Source organism: Haliaeetus leucocephalus, unplaced genomic scaffold (genome assembly GCF_000737465.1).
Source record: "Haliaeetus leucocephalus isolate CR32 unplaced genomic scaffold, Haliaeetus_leucocephalus-4.0 Scaffold556, whole genome shotgun sequence".
In the NCBI taxonomy this organism is placed as follows: domain Eukaryota; kingdom Metazoa; phylum Chordata; class Aves; order Accipitriformes; family Accipitridae; genus Haliaeetus; species Haliaeetus leucocephalus.
Window position 1 is genome coordinate 5,542,290 of NW_010972992.1, and position 27,684 is coordinate 5,569,973.

The 27,684-nt window shown below is 45.9% G+C and overlaps 1 protein-coding gene across 1 annotated transcript in view; it reads right to left on the bottom strand.

Moving 5' to 3' along the window:
* Window positions 1-27,684, bottom strand: part of NOC2L (nucleolar complex associated 2 homolog (S. cerevisiae)) — a 55,620-nt gene that overhangs the window by 26,997 nt on the left and 939 nt on the right. Inside the window, exons 2-14 of the mRNA XM_010577534.1 lie at window positions 27,319-27,489; window positions 26,266-26,437; window positions 25,058-25,168; window positions 24,273-24,393; window positions 22,921-23,011; window positions 21,145-21,223; window positions 19,055-19,165; window positions 17,149-17,262; window positions 16,285-16,473; window positions 13,826-13,965; window positions 9,457-9,568; window positions 1,990-2,103; window positions 1,717-1,818 (exon numbers count right to left, since the gene is read on the bottom strand). Coding sequence (XP_010575836.1) covers window positions 1,717-1,818; window positions 1,990-2,103; window positions 9,457-9,568; window positions 13,826-13,965; window positions 16,285-16,473; window positions 17,149-17,262; window positions 19,055-19,165; window positions 21,145-21,223; window positions 22,921-23,011; window positions 24,273-24,393; window positions 25,058-25,168; window positions 26,266-26,437; window positions 27,319-27,489 — 1,627 coding nt within the window. The remainder of the gene's footprint in view (window positions 1-1,716; window positions 1,819-1,989; window positions 2,104-9,456; window positions 9,569-13,825; window positions 13,966-16,284; window positions 16,474-17,148; window positions 17,263-19,054; window positions 19,166-21,144; window positions 21,224-22,920; window positions 23,012-24,272; window positions 24,394-25,057; window positions 25,169-26,265; window positions 26,438-27,318; window positions 27,490-27,684) is intronic.

The window sequence follows — 27,684 nt, forward strand, 5'->3', positions numbered from 1 at the left end:
TCCTTTCCTTTGATCTGCCAGGGTCCTTCCTGCCTTCCAGGCAGGGAGGTTTTAAAGTTCAGTTTGAAGGCAGTTCAGCCTAGCTTCTCCCAAAGCCGCTGACCAGAAGACGAGGAACGCAACCGTCGCCAGCTGGAACACAGCCCCTACGACACGGCACTGAGAGAAGCGTGAGCTCATCGGGGAGGAAGAATCAGGACAGATGGATTTTTACAGTTAACTGGAACCGTTCCAGGAGAAAAGCCCCCCCCCCCCCCCCTTTCCCGAAGACTCTGAGATTTTGGGAAGCTAACCTCAGCACCCCAGCCCAGCAGACGCCACGAGGCTGTGGTTAGTGGCAGCCAAATAGGAATCCGATAGCATTAATTCTCTGCAGAAATACAGGCTGGTCCCAGGGTGTGTTTGGAAGCCACAGGGCGCTTGGTGCCAGAGGGCCGTCAGCCGTTTTTCATTCCAGCTAGAACATCGGCTCCGACAGCTTCGATGCTCTCAACAGCTGCTGGCTGAGAGGAAAGGGCTTTGTTCGCTGCCGATAAGAGAGAGGCACGCAAAGCGAGAGCAAGCACAGGAGCTGCTCTCCTAGCACAGAGACTGCCTGTCAGCTCACATTAGCCAAAGCAGCCTAATGCCAGCTAGGCAATGGCCTGTGCCAGGCTGCAGGGACCCAGCCAAGAGTCATGCGCCTGACACATGCCAGCCTATTACATACAACAGAAACAAGGAGATTTGCCTCCCAAGCAGCCTGTGGGTCCCAACCGAGACATTACTCCCATGTCAACCAGAGGCATCGTAGCAACAAGGTATACAGACACAGGGTCTCGTGGCAGACACCAAAGCAAAGCGGAGGTTCACGTCCCCATGGAGGATACGACAGCAGCCCTCTGCCAAACTCGTATGACACCTGCCACTCACGAGTTAAAAATAGAGAGGACTGGGACGAAGGGAGGGAACAAGTTCCAACACGTTTGCACTGAGCAATCTTACTGTTCAAAGCAGAGAGGTCACTGCTCATTCAAAACTGAAGCCACCCAGCAAGCAAGGTATCAGGGAAGGATTATGCACAAAACACCCACGCACAGCACTAGTAGGCGGTTTTGTTGCGGACAACGAAGTATGTAAACATGAAGTGGCTAGAAAGAACACCCTGCACCGTGGAATGCCAGGGGAGACGCAAAGGAGACTACTTTGCAGCACTACCGTTAGGTGCAGCAAGGAGGAGGGATGGAGACAAGAATTGTACTGTTTTGTATGGAGGGACCTGGGGAGAAAGTGCCCCAGTTGATGGAGACACTGTGAAAGGAGGGAAGATTGCCATCTTGTGGAGAGCATGTGAGGGAGGCCATAAGGAAAAGTACGGGCTCACAGAGCACAGGTACTGCTCTGAAACAATACAGCAATTCGGACAACTCTGAATTGCCAAGAACTCATCTGCGTTCACTAGTCAAAAACATATCTCTACAGCAGTTATACAGTCCTCTGTTCCACAGTGGCTAACTCCACAGCCACTTTCATCTACCTTCAGCCTCCTAATTAGATGCAATGCCTCTGTTCCTCCCCAAGAATTCCCCAAAATGCAAAGAAAAACTATAATTAAGAAAAGGTAAACAGCTCTCCCCTCACATTGTGAGGACCATCTTGAGCTCACCATTAGCTTAAATGACTTTATCCCGCTCTGTGCACATTCACAGCACGACTAAGAAGCATCTTACACCTTACCTGAATGACAGTTGGGAGAACCAACTCTGGGAATCCAATGCTGTAGGCTTGGCAATGGAGATACTCAAGCATCAGGTCATAAAGCTGTTCAATGAGTCCGTCCTGAGCAGGGGAAGCAGAAACAGAGATATCAGATAGGAACTAAACCTTACAGCGCCCAGTTTGGGAAATGAGTCTCCAGCCTTACAGGACAGGAACACAAAGCATATCACTAGGGCAACTCCGCTGCTTACAGAGAAACTGTGCACTGTTGGCCGCTGGGGTTCCACTTACTCGGAAGGCCTTCTCCTGCAGGTTAGCATTGGAAAGCTTCAAGATCACTGCAAAGTTTATAGGCTTAGCGCTCATACGTCCTGGCTTCTTGTTGAAATCCACTTGTTGGAAAACCTACAACAGAAAAAAAACAAGCACAAAGATGATCGCACCACAAAACAACAGATACCAAATGACTCAACTGAGATCGTGCAGTTGGTGGCAGAGCCAAGAAGACAAGCCAGAAATCCTGATTCCTGCTTGCCTGTTCTGATCACTGTCCCACAGCTTTCTTAAAGACCCTACCAAGGGACAGTTAGGAAGCAAACACCAACCACACTTGAAGCTTTAGAGACCTGAGTGTGAAAGATGCCACAGAAGTGTGGGGTACAAGGAAACCAACACAAGCAACAGCACAAGAAACTAGAGGTTTGTTCCTCAGACCCATGCTTCTAATGGTCAGAAAGATCATACTATAAAGCTTGAGTGTATTTTGGAGCTGTCCCTTAAGGTGAAAAGCTTTTCAACAGCAAGACTGGATGTTGCTTACAACAAATCCATTACCCTCTTACTGTCACTGAAATAATTGTCCCAGGAAGCAGAGAGACCAGTAAGTCCTTTTCACAAACACCCCTTGCCAGGCAAGGTTTCTATTCTAACACATTTCCCACTGGCATCCCTCGTACCAATTATAACTGAACAGCCTTTGAATAAGTGCATATTATTCCCTATGGACGCATTTCATTTTATAGCAAGGGACATGGAGAAAAACTGGCCCCTTCCCAGAGTTTGAGAGGAGACCGTGCATCCTGCTCATCAAAATGATGAGCACACACAAGCTCTGTACAGCTGGATACCCAGTAGACTAGTATGTAATGTCAAAAGACAGACCTGCACCTTTGCTTTTGTGTTTTTCCAGAGCTTGTTTAATGATAATGGTTGGGGAGAGAAGTATTTTGGAAACAGAAGGTATGAAGCTTCCATAGTAGAAAGGAGAAAACAGAGAGGAAGCTCACATATGTGTGTGTGACTCGCTCTCCAGGGTGGCATCTCAAGTTTGGTTTTAATTAAGAAGAACCATTATTGCCTTAAAACTTAATAAATTGTAATCAAGACCAAGAACTATGAAAGCCTTTTCCCAACTCTCTCCTTTTTGGGAGGAGTTTCCCAACTTCTTTGGGGGAAGGGTAACATGAATCAATGAGAACTTCCATTCTTTACTTCCTCGGAAGGCTACATTTTGCATGCAGGAACGCTATCTTCAGCTGAAATCAGCTAGAGCCATAATCTGCCTTGGTCCCTACTGCCCTGGGCAGACATCAGACAACAGGGTACACTATCCCAATAAGCCCGTGCGCTGCGCTGCTCTTCGTCTGAAGCTGTGATAGAGGAAGGAGCAAAAGGTTTCCAAAATGAACAGCAATACCAGTATGCCTTCTCCCAGCCTGGTAGGGGCAGATCTCAGGAAAAAGATGGCAAGAACCGCAAAAGCCACTTGATCTGGGGCAGATTCCAAGAGACCCCCATCAGGTGATAAGTGGCAATCAAGGGAGGTGTTCATTAGCAATAAGATCTCATTGGAAAAAAAAAAAAAAAAAACCACCAACAAAAAAACCCCTCAGCCAACAATTGGTAATCATTTGCATATCTGATGACAACCACTGAGGGAGGCTGATAAAGAGAATATCCTGCCCACCCATACTTTTGAGCACCTCAAAAGTAACCCACAGTTCCTCTCCCTGTCCCCAACACTTTTAAATTGCACTCCTGAGCAGGAAATAATTTCTATTCCCTCTATGCAGCAGCAACACATTCATCATCAGACCCCAACCAGCCCAGCAACAAGGGGATGCAGCATACTGATTGCTAGAGGGTGAGGTGAGGAGGAAAGGGAGGGTGTTCAGGTCACATGGATGCCCCCAGGCCAGAAAAGCATGGAGACGACTATTGATTTTTTACATTTTATTTGTCAATCCAGGTTATTTGGAAGGGAGGGACAAGCTTGGTGGCTTGTGAAAACAAAGAGCCCTAGCCTAGGGAATCGATGCTATAAACCTCGTTATGCACGGTTATTTCTTTGGCCAAAACAGTAGTATTGATCCCTGAGGTCAGACACATTAAAGCACAAGGCATCAGGCTCTGTGGGATCCTAACATGCCACTAGGCAAGTGGGGAAATGCAAGCAGAGGTTTCGAAACTTTCCCAGGAGGTGCTAGGGAGCTGGTCAGGACATGTGGAAAGGGGGGAAAATGTGGTTCCCATCTCAAGACTGCAGAATGGATCAGCTAACAGCCAGACTGAAGGAGAGAATGACTGATGTCTAGGAATCCTGTGGCAGGGTAGAAAGGCGATAATGAGGGACTAGAGGGCCAGAAAATGTCAAAAGCCAACAACTTGGCTTAAGTGATAACCACTAGCAGACAAAGGAAAGGACAGGGCAACACAGGCAGGAAGGAGAAAGATTTCTGGCAATCTCAAGCTCACAGATGATTTCTACGTGGCTAGTCAGAAGAGTGCTCAGATATAGTTTGCACTGCCAGAGTGCAAACCACAGAACCAACTCTGCAGCCACAGCACTCCCACTGTATCGCCCCATCTGCCCCCCATTTCTTTCTCTCAGGCTCTAGCAAAAGCCTCCTGGCATCTGCTTTGATCACCCCAAAGCTGGCAGCCCCAGGCCAGCTCTCTGCAGGGACACAGTGCTTTGCCGGGCCTGCCTGCAGCTTTCCCTCAGGTCTGTTCAGTCACCCTCCCACTCCACTGAGGGAAGGGCTGAGAGCGCCTAGTTAAGCCGCTCAAGCAGAGTCTGATTATTGTCAAGTTCAGACAAGCTGCCCAACTTTCTGCAGAAGCTGGCTTGAAGCGCTCAGAGTTTCACAGTTATGGTTGGAAGGGACCTCTGGAAGTCATCTAGCAGGGTCAACTAGAACAGGTTTCTCAGGGCCATGTCCAGTCAGATTTTGAGTATCTCCAAGGACAGACACTCCACTATTTATCTAGGTAACCTGTTCTAGACTCACCATATAAAATTGTTGAGGTTCCCCCCCCTCCAAATGCTTAAGTGGGACCTCCTGCATTTAATTTTCTGCATATTGCCTCTCGTCTTGTCACCAAGTGCCATTGAGAAAAATCTGGCTTCAACCTCTTTATTCACAGAATGGTTGAGATTGGAAGAAAGCTCTGGAGATCATCTTGTCCAACCTGCCCTGCTCTGGCTACCTAGAGCCAACTAGCCAGGACAATGTCCAGATTGTGTTTTATTATCTCCAAGGACAGAGACTCCACAACCTTCCTAGGCAATCTGTGCCAGTGCTCAGTGAGCCTCGCAGTAAAAAAAAGAAAAAAAAGAAAAAAAAAGAAAAAACGTTTCCTGATGTTCAGACAAGCCCTCCTGCGTTTCAGTTTGTGCCCACTGCATCCCGTCACTGGACATCACTTCAGAGAGCCTAGCTCCATCTTCTAAGCACCCCCCTTTCAGGTATTTTACATTAAGAAGATCCTCCCCGAGCCTTCTCTTCTTCAGGCTACAAAGTCACAGCTCTTGCAGCCTCTTCTCATGTGACAGTTACTCCAATCCCTTCATCTCTGTGGCTCTTCACTAGACTCACTCCAGTATGTCCATGTCTCTCTTGCCCTGGAGAGTCCCGAACTAGACACAGCACTCCTGCTGTGGTCTCACTAGTACTCAGCACAGGGGAAAGACCCCAGTCAAACCACTGGCAAAGCTATGCCTAACACAGCATGCCATTGTCCTTCTTTACTGCAAGGGCACATTGCTGGCTCTTGGCCAACTTGTTGTCTACATCCTTTTCCACAAAGCTGCTTTCCAGACAGTCAGCCCCCAGGATGTTGTTATTGTGGGGTTACTCTTCCCCAGGTGCAGGATGTTGCATTTCTCTCTGTTGAGCTACATGAGGTGTCTGCCTGCCCATTTCTCCAACCTGTCAAGATCCCTCTGAATTGCAGGGCACTTATCTCGTGTATCAACAACTCCTTCCAACTTCATATCATCTGCAAGCTTGCTGATGGTGCCACTCTGCCCCACCATTCAAACCATTAATGAACATGATAACCACTATCAGCCCCAGTATTGATCCCCAGGGCACATCACTAGTGGCTATCCTCTAGCTAGATTTCATGCCACTGATCACAGCATGAGCCTGGAAGTTCAGCCAGTTGTCAATACACCGCACAGTCTGCTTATCTAGTCTGCAGTTCATCAGCTTGTCTGTGAGGAAGTTATGGGAAATGGTATCCAAAACCATGATAAAGAAAAGATAAACAACATCCACTCACTGCTCTCCCCTCATCCACTCAGCCAATCATCTCATCATTGAAGTCTATTAGATTGGTCAGGCATGATTTCACTCAAACAGCCCCTGGTACCTGCAGGGCTGTGATCCAGAATTTAAGAGCTGCAATATAGCAGTGGAAGGAGGAGAATGAGGAAAAGGAAGGATGCATCTTCAGGTGGTGCAGTGGTTCAGCTTACTCTGTCTAAAGTTCCAGCTTTTCCTCTCTGTGTAAAAGAGGCAAAGAGCCCATGTCTTGTAGAAAACTAATTTCAGATCTGTGCTTAAATGTATGACAATGTCCAGCATTATCAATTCTCCAACTACAATCTTCGTATCAGCTGATTTCTTCCGACACAATCCGCTGCTCACTCCCATATATGTTGCACTCCAAGCCCCTGGGGACTTTTTCCAAAGCAAGCTGCACATCCAAAACAAGACTCAAAGCCATTTAAGTGTCAAAGTGAAAAACTCATGCCTTCCTAAGCACATCAGGGTTAACCTCCCTCTCCCATCCCTCCACAGGAGAAGCCAATTTTAAATTGGCATGCAAAGTCTGCCTGTGGGGAGATTTCCACCTTGTTTATCCACACCTGCCTTGCAGCAGATGAGCCACCAATTTTCCTGCTGCAGAAACTAGTGGCTGTCAGACAATAATTGAAGTGATAAAAAAAAAAAAGAAAAGCCTGAGATCTCACAGGCCCTTCAAGGGGAGTAACAATACAAAAATAAAAGCCTGCCTGCTTTACACTCTCTTCCAAGCTACCTCCTCCCATCTAAGATGTAATTTTAGCAAGCTGCTTCTTTTGCTCCATCCTGGAAAGCAGAGTCAGAGAGGAGACAGCGCTGGATGCCCACGCTGGGGAGCATCAGCCCTTGTCAAGATGCATCAAGCAGCCAGCTCTCATTTCTATTGGCAGGGGCTTGGGGAATTCCTGTGCCTATGGGAATTGCACAAACATTCAATTTGCCTTCTCTTGAAACCACAGCAGCAACAGGACAAGAGGTAGCAAGGGTTGGGTTTCCTTGATGGAAAGGGGGAAGAGAAACACGGAGTTACACAGTCACTTTTCACACAAGAAGCTTCACAGAAACTACATTCTGAGGCTGTGCAAAGCCCTCTCCAAAAAATGCACAAAATATAGGGTCACAAGCTCCACAGCCATTCTTTCGCTGCATTTGGATTCAGTTGCAACAGTGACAGAGAAAGCAGCCTTTCCTCATTCCTATCAAATGGAGCATACCTTATGCTGGGAAGGCTTCATTCTGCTCCCCCAACCCCAGTCATGACCCTCAAGTCGACTCCTGCTTAGTACCAAACTCACTGATCAGATCCCTCAAATCTCATGATGGTTTGGATAATGGGCTTAAAATGGATTTTGATTCATGACTTGGTGTGGCATGGGACCAATATCTATTGACTAAGTCACTGCTGAACTTGTGAGCTGGCAGAAACAGGCTCACAGTTAAAGCACTAGGATGGGCATCAGAATGCGGATTCTCTTCCCAGCATCACCACAGCCACCTTGGGACTTTGGGCAGGTCACTTCCCCTCTGTGTGCTAAAGCTTCCTACCATCTCATCCACATAGCTGGAATACATCTCTTGCCTGAAGACAGCTTATGGAGACACACTAAGGGTTTTAAGAGCATTCAGATACCTCTGTAACAGAGAGGAGGGAGTTGGGAAGAGATGGAAGTACAAAGGGAATAGCCCTGAATGCTCTTGGGAACTCCACAAGATATTTGAGGGATCCCTTGCAGGAGATAGGCAGGAAGAAGGGAAAGGCTGACAGCTGCAGGGAGATTTGGGAGTTTAATATCATGCCAGTCACCTTGGGTTACAGAAGTTAAAGGAAAATAATTGTTAATGTGAAAGAGTATGCAAGCAACACACATGCACACATTTACCCTGCCCCCATCTCTCCCTTGTCACCAACACCTGGACAAGCGTCTACTACTGAGCTGAGTAGTGCCTCACAAACACACACAGCAGGATCGGATGTGGTTGGGGACTTGTGGAAGCCGGGAGGAAGCTCAGCATGCAGCGTGGTAACGTCTGGCTGGGGCCCGACACACAGATTAGAGCCAAGGTGTTGGAGCCAGAATGCAAACAGGGGGTAAAGCCCTGAGGGGAAAAATGCTTTATCTCTCAGAGCACTAAAAAGTAAAAAGCAGAGAAACCATCCTCGCCCCAAGCTCCACTGCCCCCGAGCAGAGATGCCTCTAACACTAAATGTGGTTGGCAGAATTTCAAATATGCATGAACAAGAGGAAGGAAGCAGGCGAATGGCAAAGCCACACAGGCCAGGGAGCAGCGGAGGCGGCGGGAGAGCAGGAGGAGATTTATAAACATCGCTGCCTTCCACAGGCTCAGAGGATGTGGTTTGCAAAGGACGTTTACAACAACACAAAACCACAAAAGCCTTTGCTTCAACAGAACTTGATTAGGAATGAGCCTGGCTGACTCAGGTCATTTATTATAGAAATCGCTCTTCCCTCCCCCTCTTCGGTGTCCAGCCTCATGCTGACCTACTGGGGCTTCTGCATTCCTCACCCAGCCTCGCTCACACTTCTTCAGTGAAATTTGGCTGCACCACTTCTGTACTACCTTCTCACAGCAGCAAAGCTAGAAAGACCTATGTGGAGAGATGTCAGGCTTCTGGTAAGTGGGAAAGCTGGATGGTCTCTTAGCATCAGTATTTCACTTAACATACTGCATTTTGCCAGGTTGCATTTGCAGAGGTTTTTTTTCCCCTAAATAAATTCTAATTCTTGAAGGCCTTTTTCATTCCACTTCCCTTTGCCTGCAGTTAGGAGATCCTAACTCTTCCGTCTGCTAAGATATGAACACATCAGCAGTATCAAGTAACAACAGCTCGAGGAGTTACTGCAACCAGCTGAGCCTCTGAATCTCTTCTTTGGCAAACTCTTTGCCTACTCCACTTGCATTAGTTAAACCGCCTAGGAATGTATTTTTGCACCCAGCTGATCTCAGATACTCTCTGCTCACAGGCCAATAAAAGTTTAATCCTATTTGCTAACCAAACAATACATCCTGTCTGATGCTGTTTGCCTGGGATTTTAGGGAGTAAGCAAATAGGGCAATCTTGGGAGCTGTTGGCAGGTAGAGTAAACGAGTGTGTTTGTTAGGTAGTAGGCATCAGCCATTAGTAGGTCAGCAGGAACCAACTAACCTCCAGGATAAATGGTAACACTGGGATGAAGGTCCTGGTGTTCTCAGACAACAGTGTAAGTGCACGGATGCAGTGCATACGCAGAGGGTAGAAACGAGCTGTTGGGACCAGCCTAGGAAGGAAAAAAGAAGAAAGGGTATTAGGCCAAGTTTATACAGGAACTGCACCTGCAGCCTTCAGTGACACTTGAGAGCCTTTCCTGCTCTACAAAAGAAAGGCAGCTTTAGTGTTGCACAGCAAACTGTTTGAGCTCCTGAATCTATCCCGCAGCTGAAAATAAAATTCACCTTGTTAAAGCTGTAACACTAACACACAAATTCCTGCAACCAAAGCACTAGGTTTCCAGCTTCGAGAAAGTGCTACAAGACAAGAGCTTTGCAGATTAAGTTTATCACTGATGCTGTTTAGTCATGTTCAACACTTTCAGCTCTCGTGCTCCCAGCACAGGTAGGTACGCAAGGAAAAGTAGCAGGAACCAGCAGTAAAATGCCCATCTAAAGCAGCAAGTTTGATCAAGAAAAGGGCTCCCCCAGCATACCAGAAGGACTACATGGAGGAAGAAGTTTCCCATTTCAGGCTACATACCCTATGTGTATCTAGAGTTCATGCTGTCACCTGAACAGTGACGCTTTTAGTGTGGAATGTCACTGAGGCAGAAGGAGCTGGACTAGCAACGGCCAGCATATCAGAAAGGAGAGAGTGGGAATGAGAGTGACCAAATCTGTTCAGCCCTCTCCAGTCCAGAGGAGCATCTGAGCTATTCCCATCTTCTTCAGAGAGGCAACATGTACATTTGAACAGCCAGTAATCAGCATGGAGGGGAAGAGGCCAGACTTTCTTTGACCCACACTTCAAACCATTACACACTCAGGTATTAAGAAAGAAGTAGAGCCAACTCCCTTTGTAAGGTTGGGACTGAGAAGGGCCAGCTCCCTCAGCACCACGTAAGCCAGCAGCAGAGGGGAAAATGCAGAGCTATCCCTAAAAGACACTAGGACCTCACTACTGTACCATTCTAGAAACCTCTCACACTGAATGACCTGTACATGAAGACATGGATGCCTCTAGCATTTACAAGGATTAAAAAAAGACCAAAACACCCCACACCACAAAAAAAATGCAGTTCCCAGACAACAGGCTCAAGTCTGATAAATGAACCCCTCCCCTCCCCAAAGAGCTTGCTGAGCAATCCAGGAGAGCAAAAAAACATGCTTGACCAGGCACCATAAATCACCCGCATCTCCCCCCTCTCCCCCTCCAGATAGTGAAATAATTATCATTGGATCCATTATAGAAATAAATCTACTTTGCACCCATGATCTGGCACCACTGGAGATGACGAAAGCCATTCTCAGGAATTAATTGATCAAGGAATAAACCTGTTAAGCGTATAGATTTACTGTAAACCAAGACCATTAATTTTAGAGTGCGTGGCGATGCAACAATCTGCTCAACTTCCCGATGGCTGGATGCACAGGGAATACAAAACACAGCTGGGTCCCAGCTCTGCTGAGGAAGGTCCAACTGCCTAGTCACTCCAGGCCACAGCCGGGGGGTTCAAAATGACTCGCATTTCATCTCAGCAGAGAGTGTTCCCTAATGTTTTACCATCACTATCTCCTGGAATGCCTGCTGTACTTCTCCCATGCAGCCAGGGCACAGGCTGTGGTGTAGAAAACAGCCTAAAGGCTTCTCAAGGCTTATTTTTACTCACTAAAACTCCTTCTGTTATACTCCTGGGTGACCACAATCTTTCTCTGGCTAGAGAGGACAGCAAAAACTTCTTTCAACATCAGCCTCCGCCCCACCAGGACAGGTCACCAAGGGAACTTGCTCAGGGACATCAAGGCTGTGCTTGCTTCTCCGTGGAGAAGGCTGTACCTGCTTCCTCCCCTATATGTGCTGAGAGGCCAGAAACCAAAATTTAACAGGCACCAAAAATCCTCATTTAACTATAAGCCAGGGAGGAACTTCATTTTTATAGCTTAGACTGGGAGTAAGGTAGAAATCCAAGCAGACATGGTCAGAAAAACTCTTTATGGGATGAGGGGAAAAGGGATAACAACAGAACAGGAGCTTCTGCAACAACTCTGCTACAAAAAAATCCAACCATGAACTCCAAAAAATGCAAGCACACAGATCAAAAGGAGGAACTTATGGATTACAGAGGCAGAGAAAAGCACAAGGCAGTGAAAGGAAGGGGGAAATCATGTCCTTCACATTCTCCTATCTCTGCAATACCTGCAACACTGCCCCATTGGTCAAACTAACTGCAACATTTCAGCTGTTTGTGAGAACAGCATCACTTATTATTACATGGCAATTCCATGAGCAAACTCAGCAATGAGGCTCTTCCCAGCACCACAAAAATAGCAGAAATTATCAGTTCCAGTATTTCTCCACTCCGTACTCCAACTTCCCTGGACCACATCTTGAGCATAGGCAACTTCCAGACACACACACGGGGCCCATTTCTGAAATATGTATTATTAAAAATAGTTTCAATGCATTTTATATGCTGGTAAGCAAACAGAAGGAGCAAGAAAATGAGGGAGCTAATCTTGAGTTTAGCAGGCAACCCTCTTCTACTATTTATCTTGTTTAATCACTTATCAAATTCTGCCCTGGTCCCTGCCTAGAGCAAAAAGCCTGTGATGGATGGTGGTTTCTCCCCATTCCACGCACGTAAGAGGCCAGGGTGGCAAGAGGAACCGATCAGGTCCCAGACAGACAGACAGACACCCTGCTCACTGCCCTTGCGCTGGAGCCAGGCGCCACCTCCCGGTACAAAAGGCACTGGGGAAGCAGAGCCACTTCCCAGCACTACCACCCTCCAGATGGACCCCCAGAGCACTACACTGCATCAGGAACAGAAGTGAGACGGTATTCCAGATGTTACACGGCATCCTGCCCCAACACCTGATCGCATACACACACCTCTCAAAGCCGAACAGCACAGAGGAACAAAGAGAGGGATCCAGCTCATTCATGCCACCTCCACAAGAAAGTATCTGACTGCTGTCAGCGGATTAAGCAGCCTGCCAGAAACGCGTTAAATGCTACATGAAGCAAAAAAAACCTTGACCTGCAGGCTACATTATTTTATCCTCTCATCTCAAACAGAAACAACCTGAGTTCTTCCGTAACACTCAGTTGCTACAGATGTTATCTAGACCAGGGGATGTGGCATAGAGACTGACTCTTGCTGGGCTCGGTTTGGCCAGCACAGCCACCAACACTGAGAAGATGCTGACTATACCCAGGAGGGAGCCACTAGGGATCCTGGGTATAGACTGAAGCCTGTGGAGCCACATCAATCCCACATCTGCTAACTTATGTACCCCCTTCTTACATCCTAGACACTGGCTTGACTCAGTAAGAAAGCCAGGGTGGGATTTATTTTCCCTACCCTAGAACCCATCTGTTGGGTTTCCAAATCTTTAAAGCCTTGTCAGACAGTAACTGTACTTCGTGCCAAGCAGCCCTGTCCATCACAGATGCTAACAAATTGTATTTGCTGCTCTTGCTGAGACTCACCCGATTCACCTTTCCTTGGCCCCAGATAGCTGATTTATCTGCCTGGACAGGTAGAAAACTGCCTAGATTAGTCCACAGGACAACTAAAGCTCTACAACAGCAGTGGGAAGCAGCCGATGCACAAGGGGGACGGGAAGAGGGATGTATGCATATTCTTAACGATCCTTTAAATCTGCTTATCTTCATCACCACTTGGGAGTTTTTCAAGACCAGGCGGGTGGTGTTTTAAAGCTGAGAATCTGGTTAACAGAGCTAACAGGATTTCAGAGATCACCAGAGCTTCAGAAATTCCCTCAATGCTCATTATTAACAGCCGTTTCAAAGGACAAAATTTCATATATAAACACATAAACTGATGGGAAAAGAGAAAGATTCTCAGCAGAGGCATACTAAAGCAATAAATGTGTCCTAGTTCTTCAAATTCTAACATATGCACAAAACAACACATCTTCTAACTGTATTTACAGAGCTAGAGATGCGGACTTGATTCTGTACTTTGGCACTGTTAGGTCCTGAGGCAAGTCAGTAGATTTTTCCTTGCCACTTTGTACAACTGGGAGGATAATGTGTCCAGGCTATTCAGACTGCAACTTCTCTTATACAGAGAATTTAGCCTAGGAGAAAATAACCTACACCACAACTTTCTCATCACCTAAACATACAGGTGCTCACATCTTCAGCTAGAATACTTCAATAAAAGCAGCTCTCAGACATTTCCTTACAATGCAAGGTTGAATCCAAATCGCATAACAATAACACCCCTTAGTAACTGCTCGGCCACATCAAGCAAGATGGAGTATAGCTAAAAGAAACAAACAAAAATCCTACTTACTTTATACAGCCAATGATGACCTGTGTCAAAGGATAGATCAACGGCTCCATGACCTCACTGGGATAGATTGTGCTGAGAACTCGACACCAGAAATACAGGCAGTGGATATACTGCCAGTTATAAACAGACTGGAAGTTCTCCTGCAGAAAAGGGAAAAAAACACAAGCACAAACTTGAAAATGTGGCATCTGAGAGGAGCTCATTCTGATTTCTCTACAGGAGTCATTTTATCCAGCATTCTCTAAGAGGACATTGTGTACTGCTTAGAGAGGAATAACTAACATTCTAGCTGTTGCTTTGATGCTAGTGGCTGACCCACCACCAGCAAGTTCAAGATGCTGCATTGGCAACATTATGATTTGGTACTAGTTAGTGCCTTGAAAGAAATAATGAGCAACACACAGACGGCTTTTCTTCACAAGTATGGCTCATTTGAGAAGGATGATTTAATGATCCAGCTCACAGCAGATTGTGGGATGTGGCCAAGCATTAGGAAGCCTTTAACTGTTCCATTTGCCCACAGTCCCTGGGACAGCCCCTCGTCTCCCACAGGTAGGAAGGCTGGAAAGGAGTACCCCTCTCTGATATCCTTGTAAATTGCCTTCTGGCCTCTGCAGACCAGAAGGGGGGGGGGGGAAGGGTGTGTAAAGCTACACTATAGATTCAAGCTAGGAATAAATTAATTTGAATTCATCTGGATTTCCCCTCTCTGCACTCAAACTCATTTGGTTATTACATAGCAGCTTGTCCTGCCCACTTGAGGCTTCCCTTCCCTCAGCTGTATTAATCAAAACCCCCTAATCACCACACCAACTCTGAAAGGTAGTATCAGTGCTCATTTTAAAGATGTGCCTACAAACATTCACTGTTAAAGCAAGGAACAAATGATCAACCCAGGACTCCTCCCTGCTTTTGGAAAAGCCACTACCCAGGACAGTTTCATTTTTGTCAATTGCAGAGTAAAAATGACATGCAGCAGAGCTGAGAACAAACTTTCAGCTCTGTTTCTCAGCCAGCCTTTACGGTTACCAGCAAAAACAATGCAACAGGCCAGCAGCGTGCCTGATGTGCAGTGACACACTGAACCAGCATTTGAGGCTGGCTGAGTAGTATGGGTAGGTGTCGGTCAAGTCTTGCATCAATCCAAGAGACATTGTTTTCAAGAATGTCTGGGCAAGCCTCCACTCTCCCTGCCACGTGCTTAAGCAGCTCATAGTGCCATACTAAATAAAAGCCCGGAATAGTCCCTTAAGGACACCCTTTCCGAAGAGTTCTGCAGGCCCATGTATTCCCCAGAATCGCACCAAGAACTTAGGAGATTGCACTTAACAAGGTGCCTCAGCTCCAACTTATGTTTCAGACAGACTTTCAAGGCCTAGGTCACCTTCCTCTTTTGCATGGATGAAGTAAGATGCCTAAGTCCTGGAAAAAGGACAGATGCCCTCAATTGCAGCCACTGGACCAAACTTTGCAGTAGGGACTTCAGCTGCAGCTGGAAATGGTAGAGCTCTCCCTGCTCTCACCAGGTCACCGAGACGTACCAAGAAGCTCTGTTCTCAGCTTCTCTTGCACAGAACAGATAAGCAATCTGCTCTTGTAATCACCTTCCACAACCACCCACAGCTCAATTTAAATTGGCTTACTGCTTGGATTTGTACGTTTTGGTTGTGCTGTTGTCATTTAAAGTTCTTACAATCCTCCCCCAGCTGTGAAATCAAGTGGATTTAGTTCTTGTCTGGGCCAGAACTGAAGGTGTAAGAAGCCAATGCAATCCAATTAGGGCATATGCAGCCCAGACTTCATTTATCTCCGCTCATTCATTCCCACGTCTGAACAGCCAGGAGATTTAACTGGTCACCAATCTTGCAATGTTTACGAGCAGCTGAACAATTAATCTATAGTGGTCTGTTTTGCTAAACATGAGTAAAGCCAGGATTAGCAATCTGACTCAGATTTCTGAGGTCAGACTGGAAGTGGCTGCAATCAGGGCTGCTCCCAAAAGGTCTGAGCTGATTTGTTCAATTAAGTCCTTTAAATAGTACGGGCTTCACTGTAAAGATGCACACACCAGGGTGGCTCCTAATCTTCTTTACCTTGAGGTTTTGCCACAGAGGCTGCAAACAGCTGCTTCACAGAGTGGAAAAAGGGTGCCCAAGACAGAAGATGGAAAGCGCATCGCAATCTCTTGGAAGCTGTGGAGAGAAAAGTGACTCCCACCCTGCAGTTGTCTTTTCTCTCCTTCCTTGCTGAAATTCTAAACTAACACAGGCAACTACAAGGTGATCTCTGAAGCTCGTAGCCCCTGGCAAAAAATTCCTCAGCACATTATGAAATGGGTCAGACACAAGTACTGACACTTTAGAGACGCTACTAAAAGACTGAAACGGCTACTGTAATTTTCCCCTCTCTGCACATTCCCCATAGGAGGGTACACTCCTTCCACACTGATGGGTACCTACCTTCTTCTTTATCGTCATTGCACTGCGCAAGTGAATGGCAAGCTGACGGATATAGATGAAGGCATGCTGGTAAGACGTATGTGTGTCCAGGGCATACATCTCTGTCAGTGTGCGCTGCATGAAGTTGATCATGGGCAGGACATTGGGAGAGGTGAATCTGGAATTCTTCACAAATGCGATGTACATTTGCTGTGCAGGAAAGAGGACAAGATACAACCTCACAGAACAGAACAAAAATATTCTTTCACTAACATTCCCCACCCAGGTATGTCCAAACCAGGGATGAAGTATTCCTTTTATAAGTCACTTCAAAGGAATATGCAAAAATAATAATCCGGCCTGCTCCTTCTTCAGGGGAGATGGGAGAGAGTCTGTTTAGCACAGTGCTTGGAGATGCCCCTACCATTGCTTCTCTGCAAGAAGAGAACTGCAGGATGGCTTTGAGCCATATACGCTTAAAGTTGGTCACAGTTCTCTTTCTGTAACACTGGTACCTGAGCAAACTACACTTGGGAACCTCAGCTGTTAGCCGAAAGATAAGAGCAGCTCAGCAGCACTCAGTAGTGTGTCAGCACTTGAGGAAAGCTCTCAAGAATTTGGAGGATGAGTATTCATCCAGTAGACAGATGAGTACCAGAGGCCTTCCCTGCTAAGACCCTGTGTGCCTCCAGCAGGAAGGGCAGTAGTAGGAAGCAGGATATCACTCTGACCTAACATGGAATTTCTTCCCTGTTTAATTTTCTGGAGGTAGCCAGCATCATCTCCAGCACCTGCACTACCTAATAGGCTGCAGCTTATGCTCTAAGGTCTTGGCATACAATGTGAGAAAGAAAAGCTGCAGAGTACAGCAAGTATCAGCCTTACCTTGAGCAAGGGACTTAAGTACACCTCTTTCTTGTAGCGGCAGATCTTGTTCAGCACAAGGAAGGCCAGTACTCTCACTGTTTCCTCACCTGTGCTCCACAAATTAATTGCTTGCTGGAACAGAAAATAAAAAGATACAAATAAGTGAAGGGACAAAGAGCCCCTTCCTGGTTACTGACAGGCCTGAGCTTCCCTCCTTCACACCAAAAAAGCAAGCGAGGACGATGACACAAAGATTGCAGGCTATATTGTCACAGAACCAGTCATAACAGCACTGGCAGCCATTCTGACCTCATACTCTAGCTGCGAGACCACACAAAAGGCAAAGTTGATATTTCCACAATCAGTAAAGGCAACTGTCCCAAACTAGCATCTCTGAAAAATACATGCACTTTTATTCATGTACCTAAATGCACATTTGAGCTTCTGAGCATAGGCACCAGCCTGTGCGACTCAACCTCCTAGGCTTTGCAAAGCTTCCTCACCATCCCCTAGACAGCAACACCACACTGGATTACACATTTGGTTGATACATCTTCCAGCCCAACAAAAAAAGTAACTTGTCTTACACTGAATTCTGCAGAATACAAGTGCACTGCAATTACACTCCAGTTCTTGCCACAAACACCAAATTGTAGTTTCTCAAAGAATGCTATTAAAGATGCATTTGTCTCTGGAGAGGGGACACCTGGGTTTGATTTCTGAATTTATCAATGTTTTTTCCCCTCTGGGCAAACAGGTTGCAATTCCTGAGATACATCTCCTCATGGTAGTTCTGACTTAATTCTGGTTCCCTAGACATTCACTGTATTAATTCAAACGATAGAGCAGCAGCAGAGTTTGGAGCCAGAGACAGGCCCTGTGTAAGGCAGCACTTCTGCTGAGACGTATCCTTAGTCACTCTGGTACAGACATGATGACCAGCACCCAGTGCACCACAAAAATACCTACACCAGCTGGAGAGGGGTAAGTTAGTCTGTATAGAGGTCTGGGCTAACAGACAGCCCACCACCGACATGTAAACTCAATCTGAGTTTTACACATCTCTGCATTGCATAAAGCAATCATATATTGGTCTCTCCCCTCAACTTCTTGAGAAGCAAATGAATAGATTCCGTTCTTCCCAGGCCTGCCTGCATTTGTCTATTCAGAGTACAGGTTCACTTGGACACGGCTGGTACTGTCAGGAGGCATCTGGTACAGTAGGACCACAATCATGACTGATGCCTCCAAAAACTAGTTATCTGCACTGATGAATTCTACAGGAAATAAGAAAGATTCCAGCTACAGAGCTGAAAAAGCCTACTCAAAAATCCCTACTGTAGCAGTGAGCAGACTGCTACACCTTCAGATATGAGAGGTACCAGCCTCTGATCACTGTATACCAGTCATCTTTATCATCAAAGGGTTCCCAGCCTCATTTAAGTGTTGTGTTGCAGCTTTTCATTTAAATGTCACCCTGTTGCCCTCTTCCACACCTCCTTTGTTGTTCCTAAGTGCTCAGCAGTTGTGACTAAGTTTCTGCAAAAATATTCCACCCCCAGCTCTTGAGAGTGAAATACTATCACAGGCGTACGCACAGACTCAGCACACAGGCAGCAATTACTCCATCTGCGATGAGGAAGCAGACAGCTTCCCCAGAACACCTCCGTGTCACTTTGCAGGGGGATTAGCAGTAGCTACGCATGGAGCCACATGCCCACTCACCTCAGCGTGACAGCGCTCCATGGCACCTAGAAGGCCTGTAAGAGAAGCAGGAGTCCTTTCCAGGACCAAAAGAAAAGGGAAGAGGAGTACAAGAGACTGAACTGTCATGAGATCCAGCCCAAATACCATGAGAGGCTCATCTGAAGGGGTAAAGAAAGTACCTCATATCCAAACGACATATCATAGCACGTCACCTTACCTTGAGAAGTGCACGGCACTGCTTTGGAAAGGACAAATAATAAGGCACTATGGAACTGACATGCTGAAGGACTGCTGCACCAACTGAGGCTTCCGTTAAACAAGACAGGAGCTATGGAGGGAAAACAAAACATGATCCCATTTAGCACCATCCTCATCACCTCTGCCTTTGCCATTAAGCATCTGTATTTTGCTGTTTCCAAGTATTTCTGTGTAACCAAAGGACTGGAAGACCAGCCTTCCCTAGGAAGAAGCTCAAACAAACCCCCAAAAGCTGTATCAGGAAAGGAGCAGACACACAGCGGGTTAAATAACTCCCCTGAAAGTACATCATCCTGGCAAAGGTAGGGTCAGGCTACTGGACTTGGATGGCTAATGGCCCCTGAGCTCATCACATAAAACCTCATTTGTGTATATTGCAAAAGATAAGTCTATACACAGTTTAAGACCTATTACAGATGACATGACACCAATGCCTCTGTCATCTCACTACAAATTTGTCAAAGCACAATAAAGACACCCTCAGTCTACACAAGGCTTGGAAACAGACCACCTGAGCTATCTGATAACTTACTGGATTTTCACTAGGATTTCTTTAATGGGAAGCTGGAATACTATTGGGTATCAAGAGGTTAACTAACTCAAGGAAAATATCAGAAAAAAAACTATTAAGAAACAGTATCTTTGTATTTCCAGGTTGTTCAGCTCAGTTCACCTGGAACTAAACCCAGACATGTCCGCAGTTTCTAACCTGAAGACAACGGTAAGCTCAAAGTCACTTCAATTTGAGAGAGGTTCTGCCTGATGCAGTGCCCCCTCTTGCCTGCAATCCCAGCTGCTGGAAGCAGAGGCATTTTTTCCTACTTGTAACTTTCCTCCTCATTCTCCTCCTTGCACTGCAAAGATTCTGGACTGAGCAGGTCTCTTTTGCAAAGTCCCTCACACACCACAAGGAAAGGAGAAGATATTGTTCAGAAACTACTACGCCAGAAAAACACTCTAGTGAAGCCTAGGACTAGGGGCACTCAGAAGCAAGCACAGGACCAGGGATCACTTCAATGGGACTGCATTGCCAGCTTTTCCTTTCCTACTGCAATCTTCTGCTGCTGGCGAGAGGCACCACGACTTGAGAAAAAAAGCTCTACTGATCAAAATGCTCTTTCTGCCAAGTCATTCTGCCAGCTTACAGCTAAGAGACATCAGCACTTTCTTTTTCTTTCCTCATATCCCCCTTCCCTCAGCTTCTGAAGAATGAGTATTTCAATGTTGTTGTTTTGGTTTTAATATTCCAAATTTGTGGATGCACGATGAAGCATTCTCAAAAGAAATTAACTGGGGGCAGGAATTTCCTTCAGAAATAACCAATGAATTCTCTCTGAAACATCAGACATCAGCAACTTTGGATGAATGGGATATCCTAGTGGGATGGAGCATAATCATACTTGGAGATGTCCTAGGTGAAGTTATCAACATATCATCTTAGTATTTACTACAAGAAGTGGCAAGATCATAGTGCCAAAAATTGAATTAAAGATGCAGAATGCAGGAGTACAGCACTGCAAACTACTTTAAAGCCACTAAATATTAATTTGTCAGACAAACTAAGACAGAAAGGATTGCCAGAATGTTAATCAAGTCCTTCTTTACAGGCTACCTATTTTGACACAACCATCCTATGGACCTCCAAATTGTTAGTAAGACCAAGTACTTCCAAAAGAAGGCAGGGAACTGGACAAACACACAAATCTCAGATGCGCAAGGTTTCAAGACTCAGTGAGATTGCTTCTGCCCACTACAGTCTCAGCCAGTAAGTCTTACTTATTCTCCACTACAGGAGAAGGGATAGAAACCAATACCCAGTTCTCAGCATTGGGATGATCAGAAAGTCACCCTCAAACTGGAGTAACTGTCTTTTCAAAGGGAAAAGCACCTGAGGCTACATTGTTACATGCTTTGTTAATTATCTTCCTGACTGCTTGGCTCTCCTTTTAGCAGTGTTGTTTACAGATGCCTCATTCCAAAATATGCTGAACAAAAGCCCAGCGATGCACAGACTAACCCCAGTAACACAAACACGCTGAAATTTCTTACTTGTATGGTACAGCCGAGGTACACTTTTACGTCCAGTCGTAACTTGCTCCAAAGTGGGCTGGTGGAAGGGAGGACCACTCTGGAAATGAGCAAGAGTTGGGTTTAGCTTTAAAAAAAACCCCACCAAATAAATTAGATTTCAGCAGCACAACGAACAGTGAGTTCACTTCCTCGATATTGCCAGTGAGCAAGAACAACTGCTTGCAAAGCAAGAAGAGAAGTAACAATTTTATCAGAGGTGAAAGGAAGCACTTCTACTCTGTAAAAACTGCCTGAAGCACAGCATTAGAAAATTCAATTCAAAAAGCCTCCCAGCAGAGTACCCAGATCTCTGGAAGTGTGATACAGGGAGCTGTAACAGCCAGAAAGCCTGGTGGAGACCTGAATCTCACACACTGATGCTATCTTCTAGTCAGGCATTCTGCAGCCACTGCCTGAGAACAGGGCAGGCTGGCTTGTAGCAAGAAAGTCTATTTTGGGGATCAAACTAATTGTGAGACATTTGCTCAGACTCCTCTAAATTTTTGACACTGCACTCGAAGTAGTGCCCCCAGGCCATCCCAAAATTCAGACACAGTCCGTACAAGTCAGGCCTGGGGATGAAAGAGGCTGGTATTTATACAAAGAAATGGAATTTACTTCTCAGACTAGGCACCGCTGCCAACAAGGAATCTAGAGTTTAGCTCAACCCTCCCTTCATCTGTGACAGGGAAATTAAAAATAACTGCCACAAAAATTACCCCGAAACTGAAAGCACCTCTGAAAGGCATTCAATTCTGACTTTACCCAACAACAGCAAAAACAGAAGACTCAGACTATGAAGCAAGTAATAAAGCTGTGTTGAGCTGAAACTCCAGAGAGGACTGAGGTAAAAAACTTTTGTGAACATCTAGTAGGAAATAGGCACAGAGGCTAAGTAAGGCTGCTCCAGCTTGCAAAACATACTGGGAACTTCACAGCTTGTTTTATGAAACTGGGCTCATAGTCCCCAGCTACGGTATTGGTTTATCCAGCAAGAGTTCAGACTGGTGCTTACTGAGTTTCCAGCACCTTTTCCAGTTGCTCCTGGGTAAGCCATGCTAACACCCGTTCAAACATGGGCCCAGACTGACTCTGAAACTCTTTGAGCACCAACCCGCATAATAGCCAGAGAATTCCCAGCTCCCAGGCAGCAGATGAGACTTCAAAATTGTCATTCCTCCTCTCTAGTCAAATCAAATTGCATCAGTGAATGCGATACAGCGGTACTGGACTGATGTTGCCATTTTGGAAAAAAATGAATCATACCATTCTTTGCCCAGTTGCATACTTGTTTCCATTCCATCTATGCTCTAACAGTGAACAGCTCAAACTCAGATGATCCAGCCCTCAGACCACCAGGCTCTAGGGCATAATACAGCTCCTGAAACCCTGGATTAACTAGTTGCATACTTGCAATACTCTGCCTACGTACAGGCAGAAGGCTTCGTCCCTTTCTGTGACAACCAACTCAAAATGCCTTAACAGGGCTCCTGAGTGCAAGCATATGTAATTCCAGATCTCTTTCTGTTGAAGCCACATGTCCTCTGCAAATGGCTGGAGACTAATATTACAGAGGACACACTTCTGGGGAAGAAAGGAAGAACCCAGCTAAGATAACTGTGAACATAATCAGGCAACTTTGCTAGTGTTTGGGAAGAGCTGCCATCTTTTTCCAGCTTCACAGCCAGGTTGCAGTTCTGAAAAACCCCAACCAGGTTTCTCTCACCCACAGTTCTCAAATCTCCTCAGACTTACTTTAGTTTGTTCTTCGGGGGTTTCAGAAGCAGCAGCTTCTGCAGACAGCGGAAGAGGTCCCGGACACAGAAGGACACAAGAGCATTGAACACTGGTTAAAAAAAAGTCAGTAAAGAATTTGTAAATTATTTTCCATATATTCCTCGTTTCTCAGATAATTTGAAATGAGCTCCCCAAGGAACTGAAGCCAGTAATTCCCACAGCAGAACTATTGTGTTTCCACAAGCTTCCGGAAAACATCAGTTTGTCTTACCCTAGAATTTTTTATCCAAACAGCAAGATTACAACTGACAGCTTTCTGGCACAGGGGCCATCTCTTTGCTGAGTAAACAGCACTAAGCACAAAAGCAGCCGGACTTATGACTAGGAGTCTATACTACCATCAATCTCCCCCAAACCATAATGAGACTTAAAGGCACTTTTTATTAAAAAAAAGTCACATAAATGGACATGTGAATTCTATGTAATGTCTTGCATTAAAGAATGAGGTTTTACCAAAAGCAATGAAAGAGAGATAAAAAACCCTATGCCAGGCAAGAAAGGATTAAGGAGAACACATGAGTTTAAGTAGTCCCACCCCACAGTGCCAGTTCCAGATGGCACACAATAACAAGCTGATAAAACACAGTGAGAAAGTACATGCTAATTTAGTGGTAAAAGTAGGCAGGCTGCAGGTCACATCCTCTGAGACACTAACAAAGATGTTTCCCACTCAGCCATGCTGTTGCGAGTCTACAACAGGACTGTCTGCAAAACCTGGAGCTTATGCAGAAGGGGGCTAAGGCTGGAGAGAAAGGTTGTATCTCATTTGTTCCACAGGCACAATAATCCTGTAGAGGAGGAAATCTAGACATGCAGTATTTTGAGAGGTCCTGACTAGGGGAATGCGAACTTGACAGTGCAACTGAACTCTGAACTGTTGTGAGGTTATAAAAAGCTATTTGGTAAGAAACAGTCTTGTTTGGTTAAAATAGCCTTGTAGGATTATTTCTAAGAGGGAACAGCAAGAAGCTGCAGCAAAAGTTGTCCATAAAACTGTGCACTACAAGCATATAAACAGTACCTAGCTTCAAGTTCACTTTAAGAAGTCTGGTGAATGAAGGCTGGTACTTTCCTCAGCAGTCTGCAAAAGCCCAGCTGCTCCAGGCATGCACACCGAGAGGTACACTTACACATTGGGACACCAGAAGAGATACCACTGCACAGACTCACCACCAGGAAGATAAGCTACTTAAGTGAAATGAAGCCTATGAAAGGGTAAGTTAACTCCTGCTGGGACTTACCACCACTCCCTTCCTTCCCTACCAAATGACTTCCCTTCTCTCACAGAAGTAGTACGGTGACCAACTCACCTGCAGCATCAGTGACTTGAAACTTGCTGGGATCAGTCCCACCATTATCTCCTTTGGTGGTTGCTACAGATGCTTTAAAGGCTTGAGTGATTTCATGGAAAAGTTTTGGTGTTAGCCCCCTCTGGGGAAAGAAGAAAAAGGATTGCTCAGGAGAAAAAGCAAGCAACATTCTGAAACTCCTGGGACAGGAGTACTGGAACTCATTCTAAGCTGGATCACAAAAATAGCTCCATCCTATAACACAAAGGAAAAACATCAGGACAGTGTTAACGAACACTAGTGGCCTTCACTTGCTCTAAAATGGGCTTCTAGGCCTTTTAATTGGTTGGGGGTTGAGAAGCAATCAATCAGCTGCAAGCAACTATCCAATTTGACCTTTCCCTCCCCCTCTTAGTCAGAAGCAGCAAGCCATTTCATTGCTACTCAAAATGTGACTAAAAAAAATTCTTGGAGCTGCCAACAGCACAACACTTAGCAAGAGGATGAAAATTCAAAAGTTAGCCATTCTGACCTCTTCTGAACCACGCATTTCTCCAGCTTCTCCCTCAGACAGGATGCAAGTACCCTAATCTTGCAGCCCAAGAAAAATTGCAAAGACAAGTCAAGCTGAAGTAACAAGAGTTCTAGAAGTATGACCTTGTATTTAGGATATACATTTTCTCTATAGATTTTTGTGAAAGAAAAAAAACCACAATTGAAAGTTGGTCTTTTAGAGGCAGCGACACACGTGGAAGAATGTTTAAAGGAGAATACTCAAGTGGCTTGTATTCCAACTCCCTGCTCACCTCTGCAGCTTTTTTCCATTCTTCAACCATTTTCAAGCTCACAGGGATGAAAGAAACTCTCTTCCGTTTGACTGTTTCATGTTCTTCTTCTTCATCCTCATCACTTGCTTCCTAAAGAAGTCAGTACCAAGACTGAGAAAAGGCTTATACACTTCTTTTCTGGCCCCACCTCTTTTTCTGAGTAGCTACTGAAGAGGAAGGCAGGCAGCAGTGAATTTCATTAATGCTGTTCTGTTATCAGCACTTTGTGTAAAGCAGTAATGAAATTAGAGGTATCCCAAATTCAAAAAAAGCTACTTAAGCCATACAGCTTTGCTACATAAATACAATGTGCAATAATGTAGAACACTGTCCTGGTTTCAGCTGGGATGTAGTTAACTGTCTTCCTAGTAGCTGGTACAGTGCTATGTTTTGAGTTCAGTATGCGAAGAATGTTGATAACACTGATGTTTTCAGTTGTTGCTCAGTAGTGTTTAGACTATAGTCAAGGATTTTTCAGCTTCTCATGCCCAGCCAGGACACCTGACCCAAACTGGCCAACAGTGTACTCCATACCATGTGACGTCCCATCTAGTTTAGGAACTGGGAAAGGGGGGCAGGGAATCGCCACTCAGGGACTGGCTGGGGGGTGGTCGGCGGGGGGGGAGCAATTGCCCTGCACATCATTTGTACATTCCAATCCTTTTATTACTACTGTTGTCATTTTATTAGTGTTATCATTATCATTAATAGTTTCTTCTTTTCTGTTCTATTAAACCGCTCTTATCTCAACCCACGAGTTTTACTTCTTTTCCCGATTTTCTCCCCCATCCCACTGGATGGGGGGGGGAGTGAGTGAGCAGCTGCCTGGTGCTTAGTTGCTGGCTGGGGTTAAACCACAACAAACACCAAGGAGAAAGCCTATCACTCGGGGCAAAACAAACTCTCATCAGGAAAGTCAAGACAAAACCAAAACTACAGAGAAAATACACTCTGAGGCTCTGTTTTCACAAACTTTAACAAACTCCTCCTGCCCAGTTCAAGTCCACAGCTGACTTCTGGATTACAAGCCTGTACACCTGCAGATAATCTTTGGGGAAGCCCCTCCCCCCCAGCCATCTGGGCCACTATAAGCCCAAATATACTTAGGCCTTGCACCAAAACCCAAATACTTAACATGTAAGTAATTGAAATCATTAATTTCAGCGCTCCAAAATAGGGCCTAGTACCTCCAGTGTATCAGGTGGTACGTGCAACCTCTCCTCCTCCTCGTCAGAACTGTCCGAAGCATCAAAGTTCAGCAGTGTGCGATCATTTTCCTCCAAAAACTTATAAAATTCAGGATCTTTGTCCTTCAGCCGGGAGAGCTGATCTTTATGTTCAGATGCCTTTCCCTTCTTCCTAGTAGATAAGAATTAACATGCATTTATTCATTGCTCAAACTTCTGCTGATGCTCTAAGAAAAGCAAGCAACTTCTGGACACTGAAGCACACAGCTGGGACTAATTTGAACAGTGATGGGTTTATCAGGGCTGTGGCCACAGTTCTGTGTCCCATTTAACACCTGCTCTAGAGGACTTGCAAAAGATTATTTTCATTCAGCATTAAGAAACCTTGATAGCAAAGTTGCAGGTTGTATTGGGATACTGACCAGAGGTCACAAAAACATCTTGCAAAACCAAATCAACCAAACAAAAATCTGTTTCTTAATTTCTCAGAATTACTCTCACATACTTTTTATAAAGACTATTGAAAGCTATACTGCCAGGGAAATCCAATAATGAAAGCTTGGTAAAATCTTATCTGGTACTAAAGAATTGTTTTAGCTTGTAATGATTAGCAGTGCCTAAGAACTACTTCATCATTTTCTATCTGCAGATACTCCAACATCTTTCAGTAAGAGTAAACACACACAAACTGAGGAAAAACAAAGTAAGCTTTGCTCGACTCTAGTATACCCTGTAAAAGATGAAAAGCATAACACAAGCTTTTTCCCACTGCAGTTAGTGAACTGCCATAGGTACGACAGAAAACCTGACTGCCCTGTACCCCGTAACCACACTTGAACACAGCCCTGTTAGACACTTCTGGCCCAGCTGGTCCCAGAACTAGCTCATTCCATGACGGATGCTGCCACAAGAAGTCCCACCGTTACTCATAAAAGCAGGCAAAAGTAAAAAAGCCCAACCAACCACTGAACGGGTGCTTAAATGTGCCAAACCTCGCCCAAACCGGGCGAGAGGCGACCGCCGGGCCGAGCACGACCACCGGCCCGCCCTTACCTCGCAGCCGGTGGGGCCTGGAACGGCTGCCCCGCCTTCCCGCTCTCCCGCCGCTGCCCCGCAGCCCCCTTGGCGGGCCGGGCGACCTCTTCTTCCTCCTCCGAACCGTCGTCAGGTTCCGATTCGGAGCCAGCGGCGAGGAACTCATCCAGGCTCAGCTCCGCCAGGCTCCTGAAGGGAGTGAGGGAAGGGGAAAGCTCAGCGGGGAGCCGGGCCGGCAGCGCCGGGCCTACCCCCTCACGGCAGCCTTGCGGCCGGCAGCGCGGGGCTGACGAGCCGCACCTGGGCCGAGGGTTCCCCGCGGACCTCCCCGCCGCCACCCGCGGTCTCTCCGGTCCGCCCGCCCACCCTCCCCGGCCCGCAAAG